Here is a 25,882-nt window from a genome sequence, read left to right as displayed (position 1 = left end):
TTTTGTAAGAGGGGAAAAAATATTGTAGCAGACTGTTTGTCTCTCATGCCAATTGTGAAAGAGGAAAAGATTTCATCCTTGGTTGAAGTAGATGTTATGTCAGATTTTTCTGGAGATGGATTGGCCTTGAGAAGTGAGGACTGGAGTGTGGCTTTGGAAGGTGATGAGTTGTATGAAAGTTTAAAGAGTGCTATAACAAATGGATGGAGAAAAATGTCAGATTTGGATGAAGATCTGAAACAATATGTTAAGGTGAAGGATCAGTAAAGTATCCCCTCTGGAAAGGTATTGAGATGCAATAGGGTTGTACCGCCAAAGATGTTGAGACCAAGATTGATTAAACTGGTGCATGAGGGTCATCTTGGCAGGAGTATGTGTAAGAGAAGATTGAGGCAAAGTTTCTGGTGGCCAGAAATGGACAAAGAAGTAGAAATGGTGATTAAAGACTGTTATGCTTGTAGTAACAGTGACAAGTGCAAAGTTATACGTGAACCACCCTTGGGATGTGTGAAGGTTCTTGACCGTTCATGGGAGAAGTTAGCCTTGGATTTTTTGGGTCCTGTGGAAAGGTTGGGTACTAGGAACAGATTCTTGATTGTCTTAGTGGATTATCATAGCAAGTGGTTCACCATCAAGCCGGTTGAGAAAATTACAGCAACAAAGGTAATTGTGTTTGTAAAGGAAGTATTCATGGAAGAAGGGATTCCTAGAACACAGGTTACTGACAATGGAGTGCAATTAGTGTCTAGCATGATGAAAAGATTCCTTGAAGATTTTGGGATTGATCATGTTCAAGTAGCACTGTTCAGACCACAGGCTAACAGCCTTGTAGAAAGGGTCAATAGGATTATAATGGACAATATCCAGTTATCATTGGCAAATGGTTTCGCTTGGAGGGAAGAATTAAACAAGATGATGTGGGCTCATCGGGTAACTTCTCATTCTGTTACGGGAATTTCTCCTTTCATTGCATTGAAAGGGAGAGAACCAGCCACTAAAGAATCACCTATTTGGCTAAGGAAGAAAGATCGAGTTTGGGTGGATCGTGAGTGCATGGCTGAAAGGATGGAAGATTCTCATGCTAGGAACAAAGAAAGTTATGATAAAAGAAAAAGAGTGAAAGTTGTGGGAATTGAGAATGGTTATTGGGTTGTTGTGAGGAAGTCTGGATTTTTAAAAAAAGGAGAAAGCAAATATTCCCAACCTCGAAAAGTAATTAAGGTCATGGGATCAGTTGCAAAGCTAGATAATGGAAAAATCTGGAGTTTGGGAAGTATGTGTAAAATCAATCCTCATTTTCCTGACATTGTAACTTGAACAACTGCAGAATTACATTTCTACATTTGTTTAACCAATTTGAATGTAATCTTGGTAAGAAATTGTATATGTTGTTAAATGATGTGTTCGATAATAACATCTTATTATTGTTTTAGGAAGTTGTTATTTATTTACATTTTGTTATGGGGGAGATGTGTGGTGATGTCTTCTTTAAGAGAGAACTTTCTGATGTATGTATGACATCATGAAAGATTCCTTTGCAAGCAGTTGAAGCGGAGGGTCACTGAAAGCTGTATCTGAATAAATAGTTCTTCAATTTTATCAAGTTTTAAGTGTGATTACTACACACTTGTTAGATCGATCTTGGGCAGGGCATGCGCTGCGAGCCATGCTGTATTCGTGTATGGACTTGAAGCTCCACCCATCTCCGCCCATATTTTTCATTGGCTTGTGTCATTTTCCTTTGTCAATGCTGGCTTCTGATTCGTTAATAGGCTTGTTAGTCCCTCCTTAGTACCACCTTGCCTTCATTTGCGACCTCCCATGAGGACTGGTCCTTTTACTTTGGGTGTTACACGTTTCGTCTTATTTAGTCTGTAAGCACGATTTTCTTTAATGAGTTACTCCTACTGCAGGCACAACATCGTTCCTTCAACATTCAGCACGCCAATCACGCTTTCACTTTCCAAGCAGCCTGGGACAATGGCGGCTGCTTCTTTGAAATGAAATAGGTCTCGAATTGAAATAGGTCTCGCATTTGCCAGAGTTTTAGCTATTGGCAAAGAAAATGAAAATGACTTTCATCTATATGTTAATTATCAAAACAGATAAATTAAAGGCATTGTCATTTACAATGGCATTAGATTAAACTCTCGCAAATGCGAGACCTATTGCATTGCAAATGCTTGTTTCTAACTGCTCACAGTTTTCTACTGAGCGTATGTCCTTGTCGTATGTAGATGGCAGGGTCGGGCTGACCTATAGGGCAGTCGAGCAGTTCCTGACGGGCTGGTTTGAAAGGTCAGTGTGTGGGCTGTGTTTTTTTACTGTTTGTGGGCCTGTTTTATGGTCTGGAGGGCCGATTTGTACTGTTGATTTCCCTGATATTAGAGCAAATATTACCCATTGGAAGCTCCAATGCACTCAGTCTCCCATGTCTCGCACAACACCTAAACAGCGTTATCTTGACAAGTTCAAAACTGCCAATTTGCAAACGTGGGCCCTTTTTTAGTCTCCCAATTCACTAACTTTATGTTGGTGCCCAGCTGTTTTCTTTCCTGGTCCAACCCTGGTAGGTGGATATTTGAAAATTCCAGACCTGTTCTCTTTTCGCAGGTTCCTGTACGAGTTATCCCAGATCCCAAACTTCGCCGAGCGGTCGCAGTGCATCATCTTCCAGTCTGTGTTCTCTGAAGGGATCACCTCTGTGCATCGCAAGGTTGATGTCCTCTCCCGGACGTGTAAGGTATGGCGAACCAAATAAAAGAATACATATTGGACACCCATATGGATATTTCTGTGCTGTTAGAAGTAGTTGTTTTTAGACTTAGTAAGGGCAGAAACACTCAACGAATGAGGAAGCAAAAGTGTATCTAACTTCACCCTACAGCAGTTTTTCAGGGTTTTTTGGTTGTTTTTTTTTGGGTGGTTTATACAGCACAAACTCGACCAAAAGTTATTGAAGTGCTTTACATGTGCACCAGTTACATTACACATTGAATGTTCAGTTTTTTGTTTCTTTTCAAGTTTGGTTTGTTTTACTTCTCATCCCACCCATGATAGGCCGCACTAAAAACCGAATTGGGATCAAGGTGTCAATCCTTTGTTTTAACACATGGGGGGGTTGGGGGAGGGGGGTGTTCCTACACCCCCAACCAACCAGTGGTCCTAAAAGAACTTTGCTGGAATCAATGTTAAATACTTGAACTAATTCTGTAAAATCCAAGCATTGCATATAGAACAAGTGTTGCAAATGAGCCACAGCCATTTAGAAGGAAAGCGCTAAGAGTGTAGTATGTTGCTGGTGTTGCATTCAGAAGTACACTGTCACAATTATATTCCTAAAGTATGGTGTGGTAGCACAGTGTCATTTATAGAAAGCACATTTTCCATTGAAACAACCACTACATTTGCACAGATATACTGTTTTTCTTACAAAACTCTATAAAGCACAAACAATGGGGGTCATTAGGATCGCGGACGGACTTGCGTCCGTCCGCGACCCCTGAGTAGGAGGGAACATCCGCATGGGCTGCCACCCTGGCGGTCACATCCTCTATTTTTAACATTGCGGCGGGTGGAGCTTCAAGCTGCACCCGCAGCAATGTTAAAAATGCACGCATTGCATTTGAATGTAGAAAGTGGCAGGCACCGCGTGGTGCCTGCCGCGTTCTGCATACAAATGCAGGGGGGTAGCATAGGTACCCCCCATGTGCACCCCCCAACCCCCCTTCACCTAGGGGGCCCGCAACGGGCCCCCGCAGTGAAGTTACACATGCTTTTCCACGGCGGAAAAGCCACAGCGGAAAAGCATGTTTCCAAGCACATCCTAATCTAGCTGACTTTGTCTGAGAGACACAGTCACCATATTAGTGCTTTTTCGCCGCGCTTGTAAGCCAACCGCGGAGCTAAAGCTGCGGACGGAAACCAGGACCCATCAGCCATCCTAATGTGGCGGTGGGTCTTGGTGGGTCCGCAGTGGATTTTCTGCATCCTCCAGGCCGGCGGTGGCTTCCACCGGCCCGGAGGATGCGGAAAATCCTCCATCCTAATCAGCCCCAATGTGTGGACATTGGGTTTCAACTAATATTTGTCATTTGCGCACCACCAAGTAAAGCGTCTTGAATTGTTTTGCTCCTATTAAGATCTTTGTTTCCATCACACTTCAGAATTCGAAAAAAGCACTTGATTTTTGCTTTCCTTCTTTATTTTCTGCAGTTCATTTATAGATATTTAATTTTTGATGCATTTTAGAAGAAAACTAGATCCTACATCCTACCCTTTTACACAGTTCACTTTACAAAATTCTCACACTTTCCAGTATGAGAAAGAAAAGTAAACACCGGTCTCCATGTTAAAAGAATAAGCAGCATTTAGTCAGAAGACTCGACTGACAACAGGATCTTAGTCTTTGAAGGAACAACAAATATGATTAGATGAAAGAAAAATGCTAGGTCCCCTTTAATGCTCATTTGCTTATGCTGACCTTTGGGCTGGATGTCAGGCAGACACCAGCCCTGGTTAACCAACAGACTTCTAAGTATGCTGAAGAGGACTCCCTTCCTTGATCATAGAAGAGTTGTAACAGGAACAACATGTGGATCCAACGTTTAAGCACAAGTGAAGAACATTGATCCACGGTCTAAAACTGTGGAACCAGTTTAGGTTGATTTTACTTTCAAGTGTCCTTCATGTGTCTCTCTCTAGACACAGCTTTGTGTAGAGTGATGCTTCCCACAGCAGGGGTCATCTTTAACCTGAAAACCCACAACAGAGGCAGAAAAAGGTGTGAGGTTTCCAGACCTGGCTGGCATCACCCAGCTTGAAGGAGCAATTGGGGAAAGACAAAAAAGTAGTACTCTCCAAAGGTTTCCTCACCTTTTACAAAAAGCCCATCTCTTATCCCTACTATCCACCAAATAGCAGTGTTCAGGAAGACTAATATCCAGCTCCTTGCTAACCAAAAAGGCTCATAAATGTATAAAGGAGCCCTGTCTGCTCTCCCCTCACTTCTCTGTTGTGCTCTCCTCCCTCGAGCTACAGGAATGTGACTAATACACTCACAATGTCTGGGAGGACAGTCCTCTTCCTCCATCTTCTGGAAGGCCAGGTCAGGGTTAACCAAAATGGATGCCGTACTTCACAAATTTGCTTCATTAAAGTTGACTTGAAAATGGTTGTCTGGTTTGTTAGGATTTCTACAGGCAACCCAACTTACGTAAAGAGTGGACAGAGGATATCACAGATTTGAACTTTAGAGGTTCTTCTTAGTGGAAAAAATGCATAGTCTGTAAAAAATAGATTGTTTTGTTGACCTCTTCTTGAAGGCTTTAGGGGACCTTCTATATCTGTTCCCATCCTCTGGAAATAAATTTGCATCCCTGGCAATGGTTGTAGAAGTGCCAGAGGAACTTGCCCTAGATTGCATAGTAGGCACACAGGAGCTTTCTTGCTGAATTGAGTAGCTTCTGCCTACACACCAACCCAGAGCAGTTTTTGAAATATGATGAGTAAGTTTACTGTGTGCCAATTCTAGCTTTGTCTGATGATACGATCAGGGCTCCAGCAGTTGTTTGGCGTCATCTCCTTCCTTCCTAGGCACAACTCATTTTGGAACTGTAGCCAAAGGCGAAAAATCTCCCATGTCTCCATCGTCCTTTGCTTTGGATAGAGCATAGTTTAAAGTGGAATCATTTTTTGCTCTTTTCTAGAACCGAAACAGTCATCAACTTAGTTATCAACAGTGTTCGAGGCGCCAACACCCACCTTAGCAACTGAACCCATCTTTTCTCTACTGTCGTTTGGCATCATGACTTTGTAGTATCTGGGGTGTTGTCTTTACAGGCACCTAGTACCCCAGCCAGTATTATCTCTGACTCTCCTGAGAAGAAGAAAGGAGGGCATTAGGCACACAATATCACACCATCTATCGTCTCCCTATCTACCCCTTGATAGTGCCTTATATACTGCTTCTGGAAGCCTACTTCTCCTTCTGGAGGGCTGTGCTGTATCCTTCAGGCAGCTTTTATCTTTAGCCAGTCCCTCTTGGGTCGCCTAGGTTTTTCTGTTGGTGGAGCTGAGCCCCACCACTCCTCTACCCCTTACAAAATCGGATGTATGACGTTAGAACGCATACATTGACAACGCGTATCTTTACAACGCGTTCGTAACAACGAAAGTTGTTACCACGCATTGCGCTGGGGGGCGCAAAATTGATTAATTTAATTTACTATTCCAACACCAGTCCCCGTGGATAGTAGGGAAGGTGTTGGGATAGTAAATAAAAAAATGTACTATCCTTGAGCGCCCCCCAGTGCAATGCGTGGTAACAACTTTCGTTGTTACGCCCGCGTTGTAAAGGTATTCCGTGGTAATGCTTGCGTTCTAAACGCTGCATACCACAAAATCTCTTCCCTTTTAGTTCCTCCCTTGAGTTTTTAAAATGGTGGCTGCAGAAAACTCTGGGTTTGCCTCTGAAGCTTGTGCATGCCCACACTGTCCACACTGCTATGCCTACCATGGGTGCCAATCTGTTGGCACTCCTCGACCGCTGCATCTGCCTTGTTGAGACACCAGAATGCGGTGCAGACTTAGCCTTCAGCTTGTGCTTGTCACCTGCTCTTGGTAAAAGTCTGTCCTCTGTGCTCCCTCAAAGGACCTCATTACACCAGCATAGTTAACCTGTATGGCAAAGTGCCCATCAGAGTTAATTTTGAAAGGGGGGCTGTTGATGAGCGAACGTGTGAGAGAGAAATTACTTGAATTTGTAAATTTTGATCATTTAGGGTATAATTTTGAGTAAACCGAACACAGATACGTATTGGTGTCCTATGAGGGATAGAGAATGTAAGGTCCAGAGGCGTTTGTAGAATGTTGGAAAACGCAATCAGAGTAGTAGTAAGGCACCAATGGTAGCTAGTGAAATCATAAAGCACCATGGGAGGAATTTGGCATTGGCTTTCTGGGGCCTTTATATATTGGTAAGATGGGCAGTTGTTATAAACCCATTCTAATGGAGTAGTTCTAAAGATGGATAGGGTTTGTTACAAAAGGGCATTGAAAGGGCGTAAAACAAACACGCTGGTAGATTCAAGTTGGCTACCTAAAAAAAGGGGAAGGGGTCAAAGGTGCATCAGTAATATGATGGTGAACATGATGAAAGTAGCGTAACAGAAGAGTAAGTAGGGATATGACAGATTAAACTCTGTTCAGGACCTGGATGTTAGAACTGGAGATTTGTTTAGGATCAGGGAAAGAAAGGTGAAGTCTGGTAAGGGTACAGAGGGAAAAGGTTGTGTTTTTTTTCCAATCGGCTGCCCAGGTTGGCTTAGGAAAATGGTGGAACAAAGAAAGAGTGGTCAAAATTGGAAAGGAGGGTTTGAAGTCTTAAGTGGCTGGAAAGGATGATTTGTTTGAATGTCCTACATTGTGTAGATCCACACGTCGGAATGTACCTCAACGCTTCTGCGTAGACCCTCTCCTACCTTTGTCATTTGTATCTGTGTAGCGAAGGAGAATCTAGTAAAATACTTTTTTCCCCTCAAAGCTTTACTAATAATCGAAAACGGGCTCTAATCTTGGGTATTGTCTTACTGACTGTTTTTACAAACTCGTCTACGTTCTTCACAGGGCCTGACGACCATGGAAAGCGTCAAGGACATCCTGGGACTGATTCTGGCTTTTGGAAACTACATGAATGGAGGCAACCGGACGAGGGGGCAGGCCGATGGGTATGGTTTGGAAATCTTACCCAAGCTTAAGGATGTGAAAAGCCGGGTAAGTTCTCCCCAGTTATGTTGTTACCCAGGTCTGAGATATGGGTTTTTGTACATTGAGTGGAACTTAACACAGAGCATGTTAAATGCCTTGGTTAGTCATTCAACCCCAAGCTGGTAATCCTTGCACCAAGCTAGAGTTGTATGCATAGTTTAATATGCCCTCCTATTATGAACAGCTAATGGCAAAATAAGTCTTCATCATACAAGCAGATTTTAGTGATGGGTAATGAATGCCCTGGTTTGGAATGTAAGGACAATAAAAGTCTTGACTACGACAATATACATCCAAAACTTTTAAATCACTTTTTAAAATAAATTCCTCGAGCAGTCTACAAACTGATACCAACCTCAAATACTTACAGTAACATTGAGAAAATAACTATTGACTGTAAAAACATCAATATTAATTCATATCTACCTACACAACATTGATGTTAAGTAATATCTGCCACTACATAATCGCAATGTGAAGCTCTCACCAACAAAAACGGTGGTACTCTTGTTAGATTAATCCTTTGAAGGTTTAAAATAAGCAAGACGTGTTTTTTTTTTAACTGGGAGGTTTTGGCCCTAGATGTTTTAGTAGTTGGTTTTGTGTGGCTGATATTACTGTAGTCAATGTTTCCTAGTACTTAATATTGTAGTAGATAATGTGTGGGGCTGCTCAAGTTGAATTCGGATATAATCTGGGTAACTGGAACAATGTAGAATTGGAAGACCAGACTATACGGTAGGGTTGACAAATGTATGTGGCAGGGTTGACAAAATGATGTGACCTATACTGTAGCAGTATTTCAATATTTTATAATCTCAACTATTAAAACAATCGGGGCAAAGTTGCACCTAATTATCACTAGTTTAACACAGATTGAATACCTCAATCAGCAACTTAACCTTTACAAAAGGTCTGCTACTGCATGGAACCAGGTGTGCCACTTTTTGTTCAGAAACTTTTCATCCGCTTGAGCTAGTAACTTTTGATCCAATTGAACTAAAACTTGTATTTTGGTGAAATCTGCCAATTATCCAGCAGATGGATTGTGTGGCAAATGTGGCATATCCATAACTATACAGAGAAAAGCCTCTGCAGCAGGATCTGATAATTCCAGTGACCATGGATTTAATATGTTGTGCTTTGTGTTTACATTGCCTCTTTTCTTTAAAGTTTACATGCCTACCTTCTGAGCACCACTCACAACAACTTCTTTTCCTGCTCTAGGATAATCGCATAAGCCTCGTGGACTATGTGGTGAAGTACTACCTGCGACACTTCGACAAGGTCAGAATCACTACAAGATAGGATTAAAGGCATTGTGTCGGAGAGAAAGCAATGCTTGGAATATTAAATGGATAAATTAAGAAATATGTTAAATACCAAAATGTGTTTCTGCATCAGTCAATTTTTTTTAACAATGGAAACAAAACTCAGATAGTGTGACCAGTTGCAAACACTGGTCATTCATCTGCCTGAACAGCAATTGTAATGACCGCATAGTGGATATTTATATATATCACCTCTCTTTCGATCGTATGGTCCAGCTGTTTTGTCATTGTATTGTACACTTGACCTGTGTTCTCCTGCATAGGCCATCCTCACATCTTGTAGATCTTTCAGGCTGGATCCTGATCCTAGCATACTCTTCCTTTCTGTCACTTTCCCAATGTACGTTGACCTGTCTTTCTCTGCTTTCCATATCACATGCAGTATTCCTATCACATGTATTTGTTGTGGAGTAGCCTCTAGAGGCAGTTTATTGTAGTGTGTTATATCAATGTGCTTATTCATGAGCCACAAATTCCTGCTAATGCAGCCCTGTAGTTATTTACCTCTCTCCTATCTTCACGTTTTGGGAATCCTGTTACTGACCGCTGACCAGGCCTGAATTACACAGAATATTGCTCATCCTTTCCAAAACACCTGGCGTGTTCTACCTTGCTGTCCATTCCAGCTTATAAAGACCACCGGGAAATCAGTCTAACGCTGACCTGTAACCTACTTGTAGAGTATATCTGATAGACATCTCCCCGCAGATTCCTTACCTCTGAATGTACCAGGTGTCAGACTGGATCCAGAAGATTTTTGCGTGAGCAGTATCCCTGCGTGCCAGTAGGTGGCGTTGATCTGCTTCGTGTGGCGTCGCCCATGCTGAAAGTGACATCCACGTCACCTATATGGGCACCACCTCAGCTCACTGACGTCAGTTCTTTTCTTTCCGTGCCAGTTAGAGTTGATCCTGGGAAAGAGTATTTCTCATTCTTTTCAAACGCGGCCTGTTGCCACCCAGTCCGATTTTACTCCGAACCCCGCTGAGACCTTTGACCTACAGCTGAAGAGTCCATCTTAAGTATGCCAGTCATTGCTTACTATCTCTATCTCTGACCTGCTACCCTACTGCTGTCCAGTTCTGGGTTAATGCAAAGCACCCTCATCCTCCCTAACTTTGCTTTGATGGATACCACTGTTCTATCCTGGATTAGTGTTGGCTTTCTAGTTTACCGGTTTCAAATTATATTTTTCTGATGTCATTCTGTAAAATCAGTACTGTTTTCTGATAGTTATTCTAGAGCTCTATTGATATTATTCTCTTCCTTTTGCGCAAAGATTTTATTATTCCTGAACATTTCCTGTGCGTAGACGTACGTCACATGGAATTCAGTTGTCATTCTATTAGTGATACATAAGTTTTAATGCTTTACATGTATTGCTTTTGATTGATTGTTTGTGCCAGATTTTCTTCACCTTTAAGGTTTAATTCATGATTGTTCATACTGGCAATGTTGTTCTTTGTTCGTGCTCCTGATTTTCACGTTCTTTTTAATTTTGCTGGAGTTTCTGATTGTTTCTCCTGTGGGGCATATATATATATATATATATATATATATATATATTCCTCTTTTTATTCATGCTTGATGTGGTTATACCTTTCACTCATTCGTTTATGGTTCACAATTTCTCCAATATGGCCAGTTGTTGAATTGTGTGCTCCTTTTAACGTTTGTGTTGGTTTCCACTCTCGTATGATCTTTCCTCTTTATTCCTTTAGGGAGGAGATGTGTCTTGTGTTCTTTTTCGTATTTTCATTCTTTTTCTTATTTTGATTTTTTGCGTTTTCTTTTTCTTGTATTCATTCTTTTGAGTTTACTCTTGTTTCTTAATTCTTTCTTTTAGTCATCTCTAGTCATAACTTCTCTTGATTCTTTTCTGTTTAAACTTTCTCCATTTATTTCTTCCTATGTCAACTGTTCTTATGATTGTGTTTGCCTTCTTCACTGTGTATGTATCCATTTCTACTCCTGTTTCTTCGTACCTTCCATTCACTTTCTACATAACCCATTTCTACGTCCGTTTCTATTTATCTTCCTTATATCTGGTTATTATTTGTAATTGCTTTGTTCACATCTTAACTTTTGGTTGCAATTGCAAAATGTATAAAAGGGGAAGATGTGTAGTGTTGGCTTTCTAGTTGTTTTACCTATGTCATCAAATGGAATGTTACCACACAGGATGTCTGATTGGAATGTTATGTTCTGATGCTAGAGTCAGTTGGGAGCTGAGGACTGAGCTGACTGGTGACAGCTCCTGGTGGGGGTTTACCTTGTTATTACACTTACTTTCTTTTATTATATATGAACAACCACTTCATGTCAACTTAATTAATAAATACATCTTTCTACAAGAACCTACGCGATTTGATCTTCATTTAACATCACTACACCTGGGTTACACAGATCACCTCTCTCCCGGTCAATGTTATCTACCTCCCTGTCATGGGGAACACACTTTGCTCATCCACTTCATCACTGCCATGTCAACCTACTGCACTCCAATCCTGCTACTCGTGGATGTGATAGACTGATGTAGCTGCTATGTGCGGCTTGTGCTGCCCACGTGTAACCCCCAGGTGCTCTGTGCAACCGAGGGCAGCTCGCTTCCTCTGAACTGCTGTGTAAGGCCCACACACCAAGTTAAAAGCCAGAATCCACGCTTTGCCTCGTCCATATCGTCTGACCATACACAGATTGAGTTTAATAGCTCCCCCTGAAGTTAAGCTATTTGTCAAGAGATTTTAATATTTGTCTTTACATGTCAGCATTCTTTTTGTAACCACTCTTTCATTTGCTAGGACGCTGGGACAGACCAGAGTGTGTTTCCTCTCCCAGAACCCCAAGATTTCTTCATGGCCTCACAGTTCAAATTTGAAGACCTTTTGAAAGAATTAAGAAAACTTAAAAAAGAGCTTGAAGGTAAAGCAAAATGTTGCATTCATTTATTTTAAGAAAATAATAAAACACTTACAAGCAGTCACGTTATATTAACATTTTAGAAAAATTAGAACTTTTGTCGTATTAAACGAAGTGCAGACTCATGGACCCTGGTTTACGAAATATCTAAAGTTGGAATTTTGCCAGCTTTATAAAGTTTTTTTTTATATATATATATTTTCAAAAACATATTTTTGGGGTTGCAAAAGGCAATTGAAAAATTCTGGAAAATAAAGCCGGTTTGGCAGATGAAATAAAACTGAAAAAATTAATTTGTGCAGAGTTCCCAAGTTACGGAAAAAGATGTTGCAGGAAAAAGTTCCTCTGAAAAATGTTTGTTGGAAATTTCTCTAGTTTTGCAAAGTGTAGAATTATACACTCACTTATTATGACGATATGGCGGGACGAAAAGGGGTTGAGCAAGAGATTTGTGGTATAACTTTTGAAAATTTTGAATGTAATAAGTCCTTGGTCTGAAATGCCTAACGGGAAATTCTCAAAAGTTTCAAAGGGGATGGAAGCACTCAGTTGAATACTCAAGCATTTCTGGGAGAGGAATTGCTCAATCACTCACAGAGAAATGGAAGAACAAGTGATTCAAATAAAGAGTTCGATCTAGATCTGCATACAGAACCCTCAGTTTGAAGCACCAGTCTTGCATTGCATGATAAAAAAAATTATTGGAAGTCACTGCATTATGCAGGAAATTTCCTGTTAATGATGCATGGGCTATAAGAACCATGCATTTACTTGAAGAAATAAGGCAGCTCTGTAAGGGTAGATGTATCAGAATAATGCTTCTCGAAGAAAGTAAGTCTAGAATTGGCGGCTGGCTGCAGCTGGGATAACAAAGTGGCATCCGAGGTAGTGTCTTTACCACAAGAGCCGTATGGCAACTGGTCCACTGGGAGTCAGACTTTACAACTCTCTCTTTTCAACGGAATGCTTTAACTTTACAGTGCCATTCCCGCAAATCTGCCTTTACCACGCATGCTTTTACAACAAAAGGTAAGTATATTTAAGAGAAGTGTGTGTGTGTGTGTGTGTGTGTGTGTGTGTGTGTGTATATATATATATATATATATATATATATATATATATAATTTAGGGTTAAGAGGTGGGTAAAGTTATTTAGTGCAAAAAGAGGGGGTTCCCCCCGCTTAAAAGAAAGTAGTTTTTTATATTTTAAAAAAAATGGGCTTGTTTGAGGCCTCTCCCAAATAAAGAAAATATTTAAATGTACATTTTTGTTTTAATAGGGGTGGTTTGGGGACTCTATCCTAATAACAAAAATACAATTACTTAACTTATCTATACTTAATTTGCACTATAAAGGCATTGAAGGGTATATTCGTGGGAAAGTATGTGTGGTAAAGGCATGCGCCAAAAACCCAGTCCACTGAATGCCACATAAAGCTATTTATCCTTTGAGTTATGTCATCTAGAATGTAGTGGCCCCACAGGGTCGCTGATAGTTTCACATGGAAGGATATGTTTGAATGTGTTTATTGTGCACAGAAGAGCAGCCTAGTAACTTAATAACCAAAAGATAAGTGCCAGCATCGTGTGTTAACAGAGTACGCACAAGGATGCTTCACCATCACAGGAGCAATACATCTGAATAATTTTCTACAAATTGGAGGAGGTTTGGAATGAGGTGGGTAGTTTGATCGGTGTTTAAAACATAATAGCCTCAAACTCTGACAGTCTTTTAGCCAATATCCTATTTGTTAACAAATATGTAATGTATATTTGATATTACAAAATACACTAGAATGTATTGTTGATGGTATCTGATTATGAAACAAAAAGTGAACTCAGTTAAGTAATATTATTCTGCCTCAGGAACATATAGTGAATTCCATTCAGCAAAGATCTTTTGCCTACACGAGTTTCGACTCATTTGCCCATGACGGATAATCCTAAACCAAGCGCAAGAAGATGATAGATGGAGCACTAAAACTCTTCAAACACTCACCCACAGTCGCAGATCTGGTTTGAATCTATCATAGTTCTTTAGCTCACTCCGCCACCCCAGTTCAGACTCCGCTATATGCAAATCAGCCTTGACCCTGTGCCTCATGGGAACAGTCCAGCCCGAACTGCCAAGCCATGTCCTCCCTGTACTGGAGAGAAGCATCCTGGAACCGGTTTCGGGATAACACCACTCATCAGCCAGGGTAGTTTGAATCCAGTAGCAAAGTGAGCAAGGGACCCACGTCTGGGCATACCCTGCCGACTTAGGGCGAGCAAAGCAAACACAAGGAGATGATGGATGGAGCGCTGAAACTTTTCAACTTTTTAGACACTCACCCCCAGTCACAGATCTGTGTTGAATCCATCATCGTTCTTTAGCTCACTTCGCCACCCCAGTTCAGACCCAGCTATATGCATATCAGTCTTGCCCCAGTGCCTCATGGGAATTATAAATCCCATTGGCTACAGTGGTAGTGGAGAGCATTACATTATGTGATCTTTGCTGAATGTCATTGCTTAATTAAATTAATTTTATATTCATAAAGGCTCATAAGGCTGCTTGATTTTTTACACTTGGTTTATAATTTTTGGTTGCAGACCCACAATTGACTTTCATGAAGGCTAAAAGTAGGCAGTGTTAGGATATCACAAGGTTTCTAGACCTTCTATCAAAGGTACGCATTCGTTTTATTGGAAGTTGGTGATGGCAGGCACGGAGAGGGTCAATTATGATTTGAAAATCCGTTGTAGGGTTAATTTTCTAGGAGTTTGGAAACAACTCTTTATTTAGAAAATGTAAATGCATGGTTTAGGAGGCGACCATTAAGAGTTGGGTGTGTATAATTTAAAGATAGACTATGTGATGGGTGGAGAAGTAGTAAGGACCACCATACTAAAGGTGCATCTCTGGTTACGTGACATTAGTGTGGCTCAGTGCCACTGTACATTGTAAACTATAACCAACTCTGTGCAGAAGAATAAGTGGAAACGTATCTTTACAGCTTGTGAGAAGCAAGTCGTCGTTGTGTGTCGACAGTCCCCAGAGGAGTTCCTGCAACCTTTTAAGGACAAAATGGAAGAATTTATTGCGAAAGGTAAGTCAAATTCACTTCAAGGGGAACCTCCCAACAAAAATACAAATGTTTTAAATCTGTTGAGCTCTCCCCTTTTGAATTCTAGAGTTTCATTAGATTTTTGTAAGGGAAACCCAAGCTAGTAAAAATGTAAGAAATAAACAAAGCTAAGCTGTGTGCACTAAGCAGTCGAAAAACAAACCAGCATAAAACAGCAAATAATGTCATTAGAGTCCTGGATGAGTGCATCACAGTCATGCATCGTGTTATCTCATTATTGCAACTGGGAAGCAAAGCTTTGCATTATTCTCAACATCTTTCCTGTACGGGAAGAGACATGTAGGTATTCAAATTAATTCTTAAAGTCTGTATAGGACTAAAATATAGTTACGATACGAGTACGAAGACGCATCCATCCGAAGAGAGCGTATACCGTTGATTAAGAGTGAATGTACTGTTAGGAGTAGGACTGACAGTAAGTCTTGGCCGATCATGGTGAGAATAAGTGTGAACACTCTCCGGTATCTGAAACAAAGGTGATATAATTAGGGACGTGGTTTTGTCTTGGGCCTCACAGAAATTCCTTTTTGCCTAAATAATCCTCTTTTTCAAAATGTTATTGCTGGCCATAGAAACTGTCCATTTTGAGTTAGTTGTGTATCTTGGCTGTGTGGTGCCATGTTGTATACTAGGGGTCTCGCCCCGTCGCCTGCATTGGTGGCGGCTTATCTTGTACACACCTTGGTGCTTTTGCCGATACCACAATCAGTGACTCTAGGCAATGAGGCCGAAGAGATACCGTTGAGACTCGCTATGAATTACCGACAGATCTGATGTGAAACATTTCTAGATACATTTCAATATCTGAATGTGACTGAACCTGCAGATAACTGTTAAAATATCTAGGGTTTGAATGGCCACTGCAGAGGTCAGCGTGTAACCTGCACGCCACTACTACAAATCCTGGAATAGCCGACTCAGCAGTTCTTCCTTCTGAGCTAAATAAAAGAAGTGTGGTTGAGTTTAGCCCTTGTTACTTAAGCATAAAGAGACAATTCTGTTTGTGGTGTGCAGTATACAAAAGGCTTGTGTTAGCGGTGGCAGTGAGTAACTTTAAAAGTGGTGGCTTGTTAATTGCTGTCCCAGTTTACACTGACAATTGGGATTAAAATTGTGCATTTTGCTGAACAATTTTCACGTAAATTGGAAAAAAGTAGTAGGCTTTATAAATATACCAGAAGGGGCACTATTGAGATACCCCAAAGCTGTCATGGTACATCAGGCATATCTAAGCCTCCCAAGGAGGGCACCTAAGAAGACTTCCTCCACCTATAAAATGTGAAATGTTCTGCAAGTGGTGTATTTTTCTTTGCAATTTCTCTCCACAAATACTAACACCACCCATAAGGTTTAAAGAATAATCAAATATTCTAACTGTGCAATTTGACGAAGCCCTTTAATACAAAATGTATAAGCATTTTCCTTTACCACTGCCGCCCCCTTCTCATTTTCCACACTACCCCTTAGTTAATTCCTCCTCAAATGTCCACTGTGAATGTGTTTTGGAAAAACGCCTATTTTTAAAAAAAATATCAGCTTGTCAGTTACTAAGCATGCATTCATTTTGCTCACATATATTTGTCCTTTTTGTTCAGTAAATTCTCTCAAATTCATCTTATTTTCAAAATGTTTACTTTTTGCCCTCGGATGCAAGCTTTTCATTTGGAGTAAATTAGATAATTTTAATCCCAAACACACTTTTCAGTTTCAAATAACTATGTCATCACTGCATGCCGAGACTGTGCCATAGATGCCCACCTTAAGTCAGAGGTGCCTACCATATCACAGGAGTCACCAGATGACCAGATACTCGCATTGTACCAGAGTAACCTTCCTTAGGCCAACTGCGTAGATCATAAATGGAATAAACCAACAAACAGAATTCACCATATGTCAGTGGTAAACGCCAGATTCCGACGGTAACCACCAAAATGATAGGACACCCACTAGATGTGAGGGATGCCCGCAAGAAGCCAGTAGTTTCAAAAACGAGGATTGCCACCATGTGCCAGGTAGGCCCACCACATGCCAAGAATGCCTCTACCTGATACTAGAGATGACCCCAGCATACACATAGACTCATGTGAAGTATTGTGCAAACGCACACAGTAGTTTGCTTCTTGTTGGTTCCTCATTCTTTCTCGATGCCTCCCCAATCATTGGTATTGGTACAGTCCTACTGGTATGATGGTCTATCCAACAACGATCCTGTCCATGTATCATGGTGCTGATTGCTTCCTTTTGTTTTGTGTTTGAAAACTGCATACTGTTATCCAGTTCCTGAGACCAGGCAGGGAGGGACCAGTTCAGGAGGAACTAGGTCGCTCTAATGTGGCTGTTCCAAGGCTCAATGTGAATCTCTTCAGCACCCTGAATATGGGCAATACTATAGGCTTTAGAGTAGGCCCTGTTCCCAGAGATACACTTTGCACTTTTGAGTTTCTGGGGAATTCGAGAGCGATAATACTCACATGTACTCTAAGGGTGTGTGTATGTGCTGTGTGTGTATGCTATCTATTAGATGGAGCATGTGTTTTCCCCACTACTTTCTTAATGCAGTGTTCCATTCTGCACTTGCACCGTCATCTGTCGGACGGTGCAGTGGGAGAGCAGCAAGGTATCCCCTGTTTTCTCATGCAGGACTACACCCCAAGCATTCCTGTGGCGGAGCAGCCCCTCCAAGAATTACTCTTGCCATTTCATTTTTTACTGTTGTTGTTGATGTGCCAGAGTTTGAATCTTCAAAGAAGATCAGTACATGCCACAGCGTCTACTGGGCTGCATGAGAGACATTTTAAAACTATATGCTGCAGAGAAAACCAGGGCAATATAAGGGAACTATCCATTTAAAGCTTCTTTGAGGATACCAGCAATAGGTGAGTGTGTACTTTATCGCGGTGACGCTGGATGAGTGTGTGACTGAAGAATACGTGTAGCATCCACTGTAATTTAGATTCCGGGTTCTGTGGAGGGTTTTGACGTGTACAGGAAGTGTGGCGCCTTAACTGGTAGCGGTGTGTGTTAGGTAAAAAACAACAATAATGAAGACGGTGCAGCAAGGTCAGAGGAGACCCCGAAACCTCTGCATAGAGTGGTCAGGGCCCACTCTGTAATTATGACAAGAATCCTGTGCACACGTTAAGCGAGGTGTATACATGTATCATGCTTAACCAAAAGAACACAATAGGTAGTAAATGGAACAAAGTGGACACGATAGAAAGTCTTTTTGTTCTTCAAAGGATTATATTTGACCTTCCTTTGTTGAAAGGTAACTTCAAAAGCAAATGACCAGCAGACACGTGTTTCATCAAGCGGGCAAAGAGCCAGTGACTCTTCAGGGCTGTAAGCACAAATGGGGTAACGATCTGTATAGCCGGTGTTATTTCCGACCCGGGGTCTGGGTTGAAAGAATCAGCGATAGTGAGTCACTGAGGACTCAAGAGACGGGCGGGTACATCCGTCTCAAACCAGCTAATGCCTGGGATATGGCAGCGGAGAGACTGGTCCTGTCTTCCTAAGGGGCTGACAGGACCCGTCTCTCCGCTGCCATATCCCAGGCATTTGCTGGTTTGAGACTGATGTACCCGCACGTCTCTGAGTCCTCAGTGACTCACTATTGCTGATTCTTTCAACCTAGACCCCAGACGCCGGGTCGGAAATATCACCGGCTATACAGACTGTTACCCCATTTGTGCTTACAGCTCTGAAGAGTCACGGGCTCCTTGCCCACTTGACGAAACATGTGTCGGCTGGTCATTTGCTTTTGAAGTTACCTTTCAACAAAGGTAGGTCAAATACAATCCTTTGAATAACAAAAAAACTTTCTATCATGTCCACTTTGTTCCATTTACTACCGACTAGCAGCCCGCCCCAGCGTTGCCTGGGGCAGAAGGGGGCTGGGGGCAGCATTTCAGGCTTGCGTGCACACCCGCCCCGGCCCCCAGTTGTTCCGGCCCAACCTCCCGCACCGGCTCCCTCCCGTTCCGTGTCCGAGAGCCTTACCTGAGCCGCCGCTCCTCCCCGAGCTCCTCACTTCACCGCCGCTCCTCCTCGTCATCATGTACGTTGCGGCCAACGCTACATCGTGGCCGTCAGCGTCGCGGCCGGCGCTACTTTCAGGGAACTACTTTTTTTTAAAGTTATATTTTTAAATTTACGTTTTTTTTAAATTTTCTATAGCCTATGTCCATCTGCACACCCTGAGGATTACAACAATGTATTGGGTGTGTGGATTGGCGCTATGGTTCCCGAGTTTACCTTGCCAAAAGGTTTGTGTTCTCTCTTTATAATAGTAGTATAGATTGTGTTCATCTGATTAAGCATGATACATGTATACACCTCGCTTAACGTCTGCACTGGATTCTTGTTGTAATTTAGATTCCTAATTGGTCATTAAAAAATGCCTTCGCCTTTACTCAACATATGTATTTTTTTCCTTGCAGCCAAAGAAGAACACAAGACGGAGGAGCATTTTTTGGAGGCTACTGAGAGCAGGTGCAGTTCATTTGAGTATTTCTGATTTTGCATTTATGAGGTCTGGCTGCAGACCCCTGTAGTCGCTAATGGGTACCATGCATTGCAGAATCTAACCAATTATATTTCCATATTGGCCACTATTATTTTCACCTCTGGATTTCATCTGCATGCATCTGGAAACCATGATGGGACCGCATGAGGCAAGCATGCAGCTCAACAAAAATATTGAACAAAACTCAGTGGCGGGTGAGACTCCTGGGGATGCCACAGAATAGGCCCTTTATCCGAGGCGTTTGTGGTGGCAGACCCTTATAGGTGGTCCTACCCATGGGAAATGATTTAAATCATGGAAGCACAAAGCGTCACCTCGCAGCAGCCTGAAATCGATCCTTCAGGGTCCTGTGGATGAGTATGTGAAATTCAGTCGACAGTCCCAGTACTAACAAACTACTTGCATCGCCACCATCCAATATCCTGTATTGTCCAGTTGTACTGTCCAAACAGACTATATATCTCTGTTAGGGCAAAATTCAACCTAGAACTTTTAAAAAATAGACTGGAACCCCCCCCCAATTAAAAATACTAGCCAGTCTATGTGCAGTAAACCTATCTTTACCCCTCTATAGGGTATAGAAGACCCAGGAGTTGCCACAGAAGACTTTAAAAGCTGCCTTGAGTGTAGTGCCTTGAGTGTAGTGGGTTGGGAAGTAAAGCTTATGAAGGAAACACTCAGGGGATTTTGACAAAAGTGTAGGGAGTAAGGTCTGTGATGATATTGGTATTTCCAAGTTGACGGATGTTGTGGGAAGACACTGGTGGTAGTCTTTCATTGAGCCCCAAATATAATTTGGGTTGGAACAGACAGAAATCTTTAGATATTTCTGATGCCAACGTGCCTTAAGTATTTACCATTACAAATGGAGTATCAATTTGACCGCACACTGATAGACTCAAGGGTCATAATGGAACATCTCACAAACAGGACGGTTTCTTAGATTTGTCATACTCTTATATGTAATAAGCAGAGTAATGTGTTGCTCCTACTAGCCTTTGCTGATGGGTAAGGTGGGTGAAGCCGTATTACATCCCAAGGAAGTGACCGTACAGGCCTACCTGAAACCTTTGAAAGTTAAAATCCTGCACACTAGATCGCTCTCCATGAGTTGATAACCCCACATATATTTTTTTATGACACCGGAAAGTGGGAAATATTACCAATAAACTCTGGAAATGTAATAAGGTTCAGGAATCCTGAAATGCAGTATGCATTTAATAAACGTCTAGAGTAGAAAAAGAATTTGCGTTGACTTGTATGGTGATGCTGTTGATTTGAAGCAAGCTTGATTTAACAAACTTCCAGTTCACTTAGTATGCCTTAACCACATGCGCCCTAGCGGAATTCCGCTCCTACGCTGAGATTTTCAAAAGCGCATGTTACGTGACGAGCTGGGCTCGTCATCAGCGTGCGAGGAAGCTACGCCATGACGAGCCCAGCAGGTCATCAGCGTGGAAGGGGTTAAGGCTAATGTTAAACAGCAGATATGCACAGATGCTGAATGCGGCAGCTCTGGATCTGGACTCTCAGAGAAGGGTGATGGACTGGTGTAGGTCTGCAGAAACATCTGTGTACCAACCATGAGGCTGACTAAAGAATGACTGAAAGCAGAGTCCCCTTAGAGAGATGCTTGGGTGGATAATAGGGATACTGTATACTCCTCAAGACTAACGTCGCGATACCTGGGAAATCCCTGTTCGGTTTTATTCCTTCATGAATGGACTTTGCTGTAAATTGTTTTGGGGCTAGCAGACATACTGTGCTGAAATGCTTTTACCTCTTGCAATACTCCTTTATATTTCAGTTGATTGTCGCACTATCAGTGACTAAGGGGTGTCTGCTCTTGTTTCAGAAGTTATTGCTTGTATGGCAGAAGAAACCTAATAATTATAATAAAAACCCAGATTAACCCCACAACCAAATGTATGTTAGAATAAAAAGCAACCATAAGCAGTAACCTCATTCGGTTTCTGCAGAACTGTGACAATGAAAGCATCCAATGGGAATCCTCTTTTTCAAAGATCTGAAGCTGCTACAATCATTCTCTTTGGTTAAAGACTCAAGTACTCCATTGAGAGGTGGGAGGATTGGACAGAACAGGCACTGGGGTAAATGCCCGTCGTCATTATGGTTCGTAATATCAGAAGTAATACCAGATAATTGTGACATATGATCACATAGTCTGCTCGGGGTGATGGCTGTAGGGGCTACCATAGGATTTACAAGTTTCTTGGCCATTGTGAAAATTAATTTATGCTTCTTATACAAGGCGTTAGAATTAAATGCTCTAAATGTTTTCTTGGTTGCTGCTTTGTAAATCTTGACAGTCTTTATATTTAGGAGATGTTTTAGGGTCGTTTTGAGCCCTCCTGCTCTGCATGTTTTAACATAGTTTTTGTCTTTGCTTCTTCTGGAGAGAACAAGACTTGTGGTAAGAATGACCTCAAATGTTCTAAGACTGGAGTAATCTTGTCCCAGAGTATTGTTGGGAAAGGTTCCACTTATTTTCGATTTATGAAAAACTGTTAACCAGATTTAAGGTAAAGCGGGATACATCGCACATTTTCAAACGTATTGATTTGATTAAAAGTGATTTTAGCACTTGATGCTATCCAGCCCTGCCCAAGTGCCACCTTATGCGGTTTCCCAACAGAAGAATCAAATGGTTCAAGGACTACATAGATATCCTGTTGGAACAGACGGCAGAAATAACTGGATATGTTTATCCACACACTGTGGTTATCAGGCATGGTTTCTGGGCATTGGCGTACAGATACGCTTTTGTTTACCTAATCACACAATAATGTTTTAGGGATATTCATGCCTTATAATGTGACAAAAACAATACAGATATTTTTCAAAATCCTGCCAGCTAGATAATGCCACAAAATTAGACGGTATGGTATGTCCTGAATTTGGATAGCTTTGCCATTCGTAATCAAGATTCGGACAGAAACGTTGTCTCAGGCCACAAAAATGCTTTCATTTGTCGATGTGACTGAAACAGTATCAAGTGTTTATGAACAATGCCCGGGGTGCCATTGTGTTATGCCCAGAAGCCCGTGGCGGGACAGCTCTGGTTACGATGTTCTCATGCTTGGCGCAACAAAAGGATTCTTCTCGCCTTTGGCACGATGATTGTTATTGGGTGACATTGTTGGAATTTTTGGTATGCCGCCTTCCTGGAAGGACCAAACTGTTTGCACCTGCATTTCCCTGAAACGTGTCGCCGTCTAGACGACAACCAGAGAGTAGCAATTCCTTTTGAAAGGCCAGTGAGGGATGGCGGCTGAGGGCCAAGTCTTGAAGTATGTTATGAACCCAACATCATCCATCAATGGTTGAATTGTTTCCTGGACTCTGACCTTTAATGTATCAAAACTAAAACTGTTGATCTGAGAGCCCCACCAGACTCTGACCCACTTATTTTGCCTCTGTACACAATAATCTACTGAAGCGCGTTCTTTATGTATGAGACCATGGGACGGGCAACATTTGTTATTTCCAAATGGAGAGCAGGTGTTTTGATTGGGGTCCACGGCTGAATTCCAGTATAAGGTGCCTCCAGATCATCCCACGTTTACAATGGCAAAGCATCACAGTAATGTGCATGGGTCAGACTCATGAGGACTGGTAATAAGACACAACTGGACGAATTCTTACCTGCAAAGACACAGAAAGCTTTTCAGTTTGAAAATATTAAGGCACAAAGTAAGGTACCTCTTGGTACCAAAAGATGATCTCTAAAATGCACTTTGTGCTCTGTCACATTTCTTTCCGTGACAAGGAACCAGACATCCTCATCTTCAAACTTGGCCGCCCAAGAGCTTCAAAAAAAAAAGTCTCCTGGTGATGCAGGAAGATGCTGAGCGCTGTGGAGGTTTTTAAAGTGTAGCTGCCATTTGACAGAAGACGAATGTTGAGGTGTTGGAGTAACCACAGAGGGGATAGTGGAGGACGTGGCCAGATTTGCAGAACAGATGACTTATTCTAGCAGTTACCGTAGTCCAGGGCAGGAGGCGATGGCCGCTCCCTTGCCTCAAGATAATGCCGCCCCCTTCTGGAAGGCGCTCTGTTGGGTATCATGGCCCCATAAGTGAAAAACAAGCACAGGATTCTCAAACAGGAGCTCCTCTAGGGGTGGGGCAGTGGGAGACCTAGACAACCCTCAGGAGTAGGTACCAACACCCTGTCCGCAGCCTACTGGGAGATCAATGGGCTGAAAGTTCCAAATTGTGTTTTTCCCTTTCATTGCGATTCCATATTTGGGATTCTAAGTTTTTATGTTTGAGGATCCAATATGAAGCGCCTGTTTGAAGTCTATTGGGAATCGAGGGGCGCAGGGAGCTTGCAGTAAACGTTCAGAGTGAGGACTCTACAAATTTGTGTTAAACATGTTAAAGGGGCACAGCTTATAGAAACAGCACAGTTTATAGAAACAGAACAAGCTACATGGAAGCTAACTAACTAGGAGCTTTGTTTCTGATGGGCCATCTCCTGCAACCCTGGAACAAGGGAGTAGCCCCAATGAGGCTACTGTCTGTGGCAAGCAAAAGAGGTGACGGAAAATGGAAAACTGTCTTTATTGGAAAGATGCCACACTGAGATGGTTCCTCAACAACAAAACTGGCTTTGGGCTCCCAACAGCACTGCTTGCCACAAGCGATTCAACAACAACAGAGATTGCAAGTGCTGCAACTACTTTCCCTCACTTATTTTGAGAAAGAACAACTGACCATTAAACAAATGTTCCTGACACCAAAATGTCTCCTTTACTTTTATTTTATTTTGAAAAAAAGGGGGGTTATTTTTATTATTAGAATTTCAACGCACCTTTTGTGAATTTTTAAGTCAGGATTTAAGACCTTATATACAAATGACAAATTCACATTATTTGAACACAACAAAAAAAATTTTTAGACAAAAATCTTCTTAGACTTTATAGACAACATATAATACGGCACACTCAGTCATACTACTCACAAACCACACTATTTACATATCGACAAACAATACAAAAAAAGAACTTATTAATTATATCTACAATGTAATCACTTTTGATTTACAATGAAGCCTAGAACATAGTCATATATTTACAAAGCTATTCAAACGTAAATATCATCCATTTTTTGGTTTGCTAAAGGCTTGAAAAGTCTACGCGTTTCGAACTCATATGAGTCAATGAGTTCTCATCAGGACAAAGGTCTGTGAAAAGAGAAGGGGGAAACTTATTGGTATGCTGTTTATGTTGGAATATGCACTTTCTACCCCTACTACTAGCTTCTGTCTCTTACCTCTCAGTCACTTAGAGACCAGAAAAAAACAGCGGTTAATCGGGACATCCAGCCATCTGTCATCAAAAAATAAATGAATCCTATCAGTATCTGCCAACACGATGACTATGTTGAATCACACTCATACCACACCTTCTTTATGTCATGCTTACATGATTATGGTGGGGCCCAGTCTCTCTGCCGGATCTAGACGGTCGGGCTCCGGCTGTTTTCAAAAACAGAGTATAGTGATTGGTGGCTTTATAAATAGGAAAACAGAGAAATAGAAAAACGCAGCGTATCGCTGAACAGTGGGTGTATTCTCACCTTGAGGGTTGGTGCTGTGTCCTCAAGTGACCGGTCTGAGAGGGATGAAAAGCGATCCGTGGTGCTTTCGAATTAATCTAAGAGACCGGGACAGAAAGCTGTGATCAGACAGCGTGTGTCACTAGTCCTCCGGTTTTTGTTGGGAAAATAAAAGTAAAGGAGACATTTTGGTGTCAGGAACACTGAGATGGTGGCAGGTAATCAAGGCAAATGTAACTGACCCAAATGGAATGATATTTGAGAAGAAAAAAGATCATGGAATACAAAAAACAGTAATGCATAGTGGATTAAGTACTATTTACAGAAGTATTAATAAGAGGTCAAGCTAAAAGCAGGTACTACAATGGCACAGAGTAGCAATAAGTTTCTCGTACCTGAACTGCGCCGGTCTCGAGATGACATCACATCCAGACAGGTCGCTATGGATCTGGACCTTACCTGGTGATTTCTCGCGCTGTTAGCATACGAGTACCCAAAATATGCTGCACTCTCTGCTTGCATTCTAGAGAGATTGGAACACAGTTATTTGAAGGTTATTCATTGCCCTCGGGGCAATATTTCGAATTCCATTATGATGTCCTAAGTGATGTCATCTACTTTGTA

General features: G+C 41.7%; 1 protein-coding gene across 1 annotated transcript in view; it reads left to right on the top strand.

Annotated features, from left to right (window-relative positions):
* FMN1 (formin 1) overlaps window positions 1–25,882 on the top strand; it is a 307,196-nt gene that overhangs the window by 227,211 nt on the left and 54,103 nt on the right. Inside the window, exons 9-14 of the mRNA XM_086937030.1 lie at window positions 2,614–2,743; window positions 7,627–7,773; window positions 8,995–9,054; window positions 11,900–12,020; window positions 15,017–15,109; window positions 19,591–19,642. Coding sequence (XP_086793156.1) covers window positions 2,614–2,743; window positions 7,627–7,773; window positions 8,995–9,054; window positions 11,900–12,020; window positions 15,017–15,109; window positions 19,591–19,642 — 603 coding nt within the window. The remainder of the gene's footprint in view (window positions 1–2,613; window positions 2,744–7,626; window positions 7,774–8,994; window positions 9,055–11,899; window positions 12,021–15,016; window positions 15,110–19,590; window positions 19,643–25,882) is intronic.

This window comes from Lissotriton vulgaris, chromosome 9, assembly GCF_964263255.1.
Source record: "Lissotriton vulgaris chromosome 9, aLisVul1.2, whole genome shotgun sequence".
Lineage (NCBI taxonomy): Eukaryota > Metazoa > Chordata > Amphibia > Caudata > Salamandridae > Lissotriton > Lissotriton vulgaris.
Note: the sequence above shows the minus strand (reverse complement) of the source record. Positions and strands in the feature narration are given on the sequence as shown.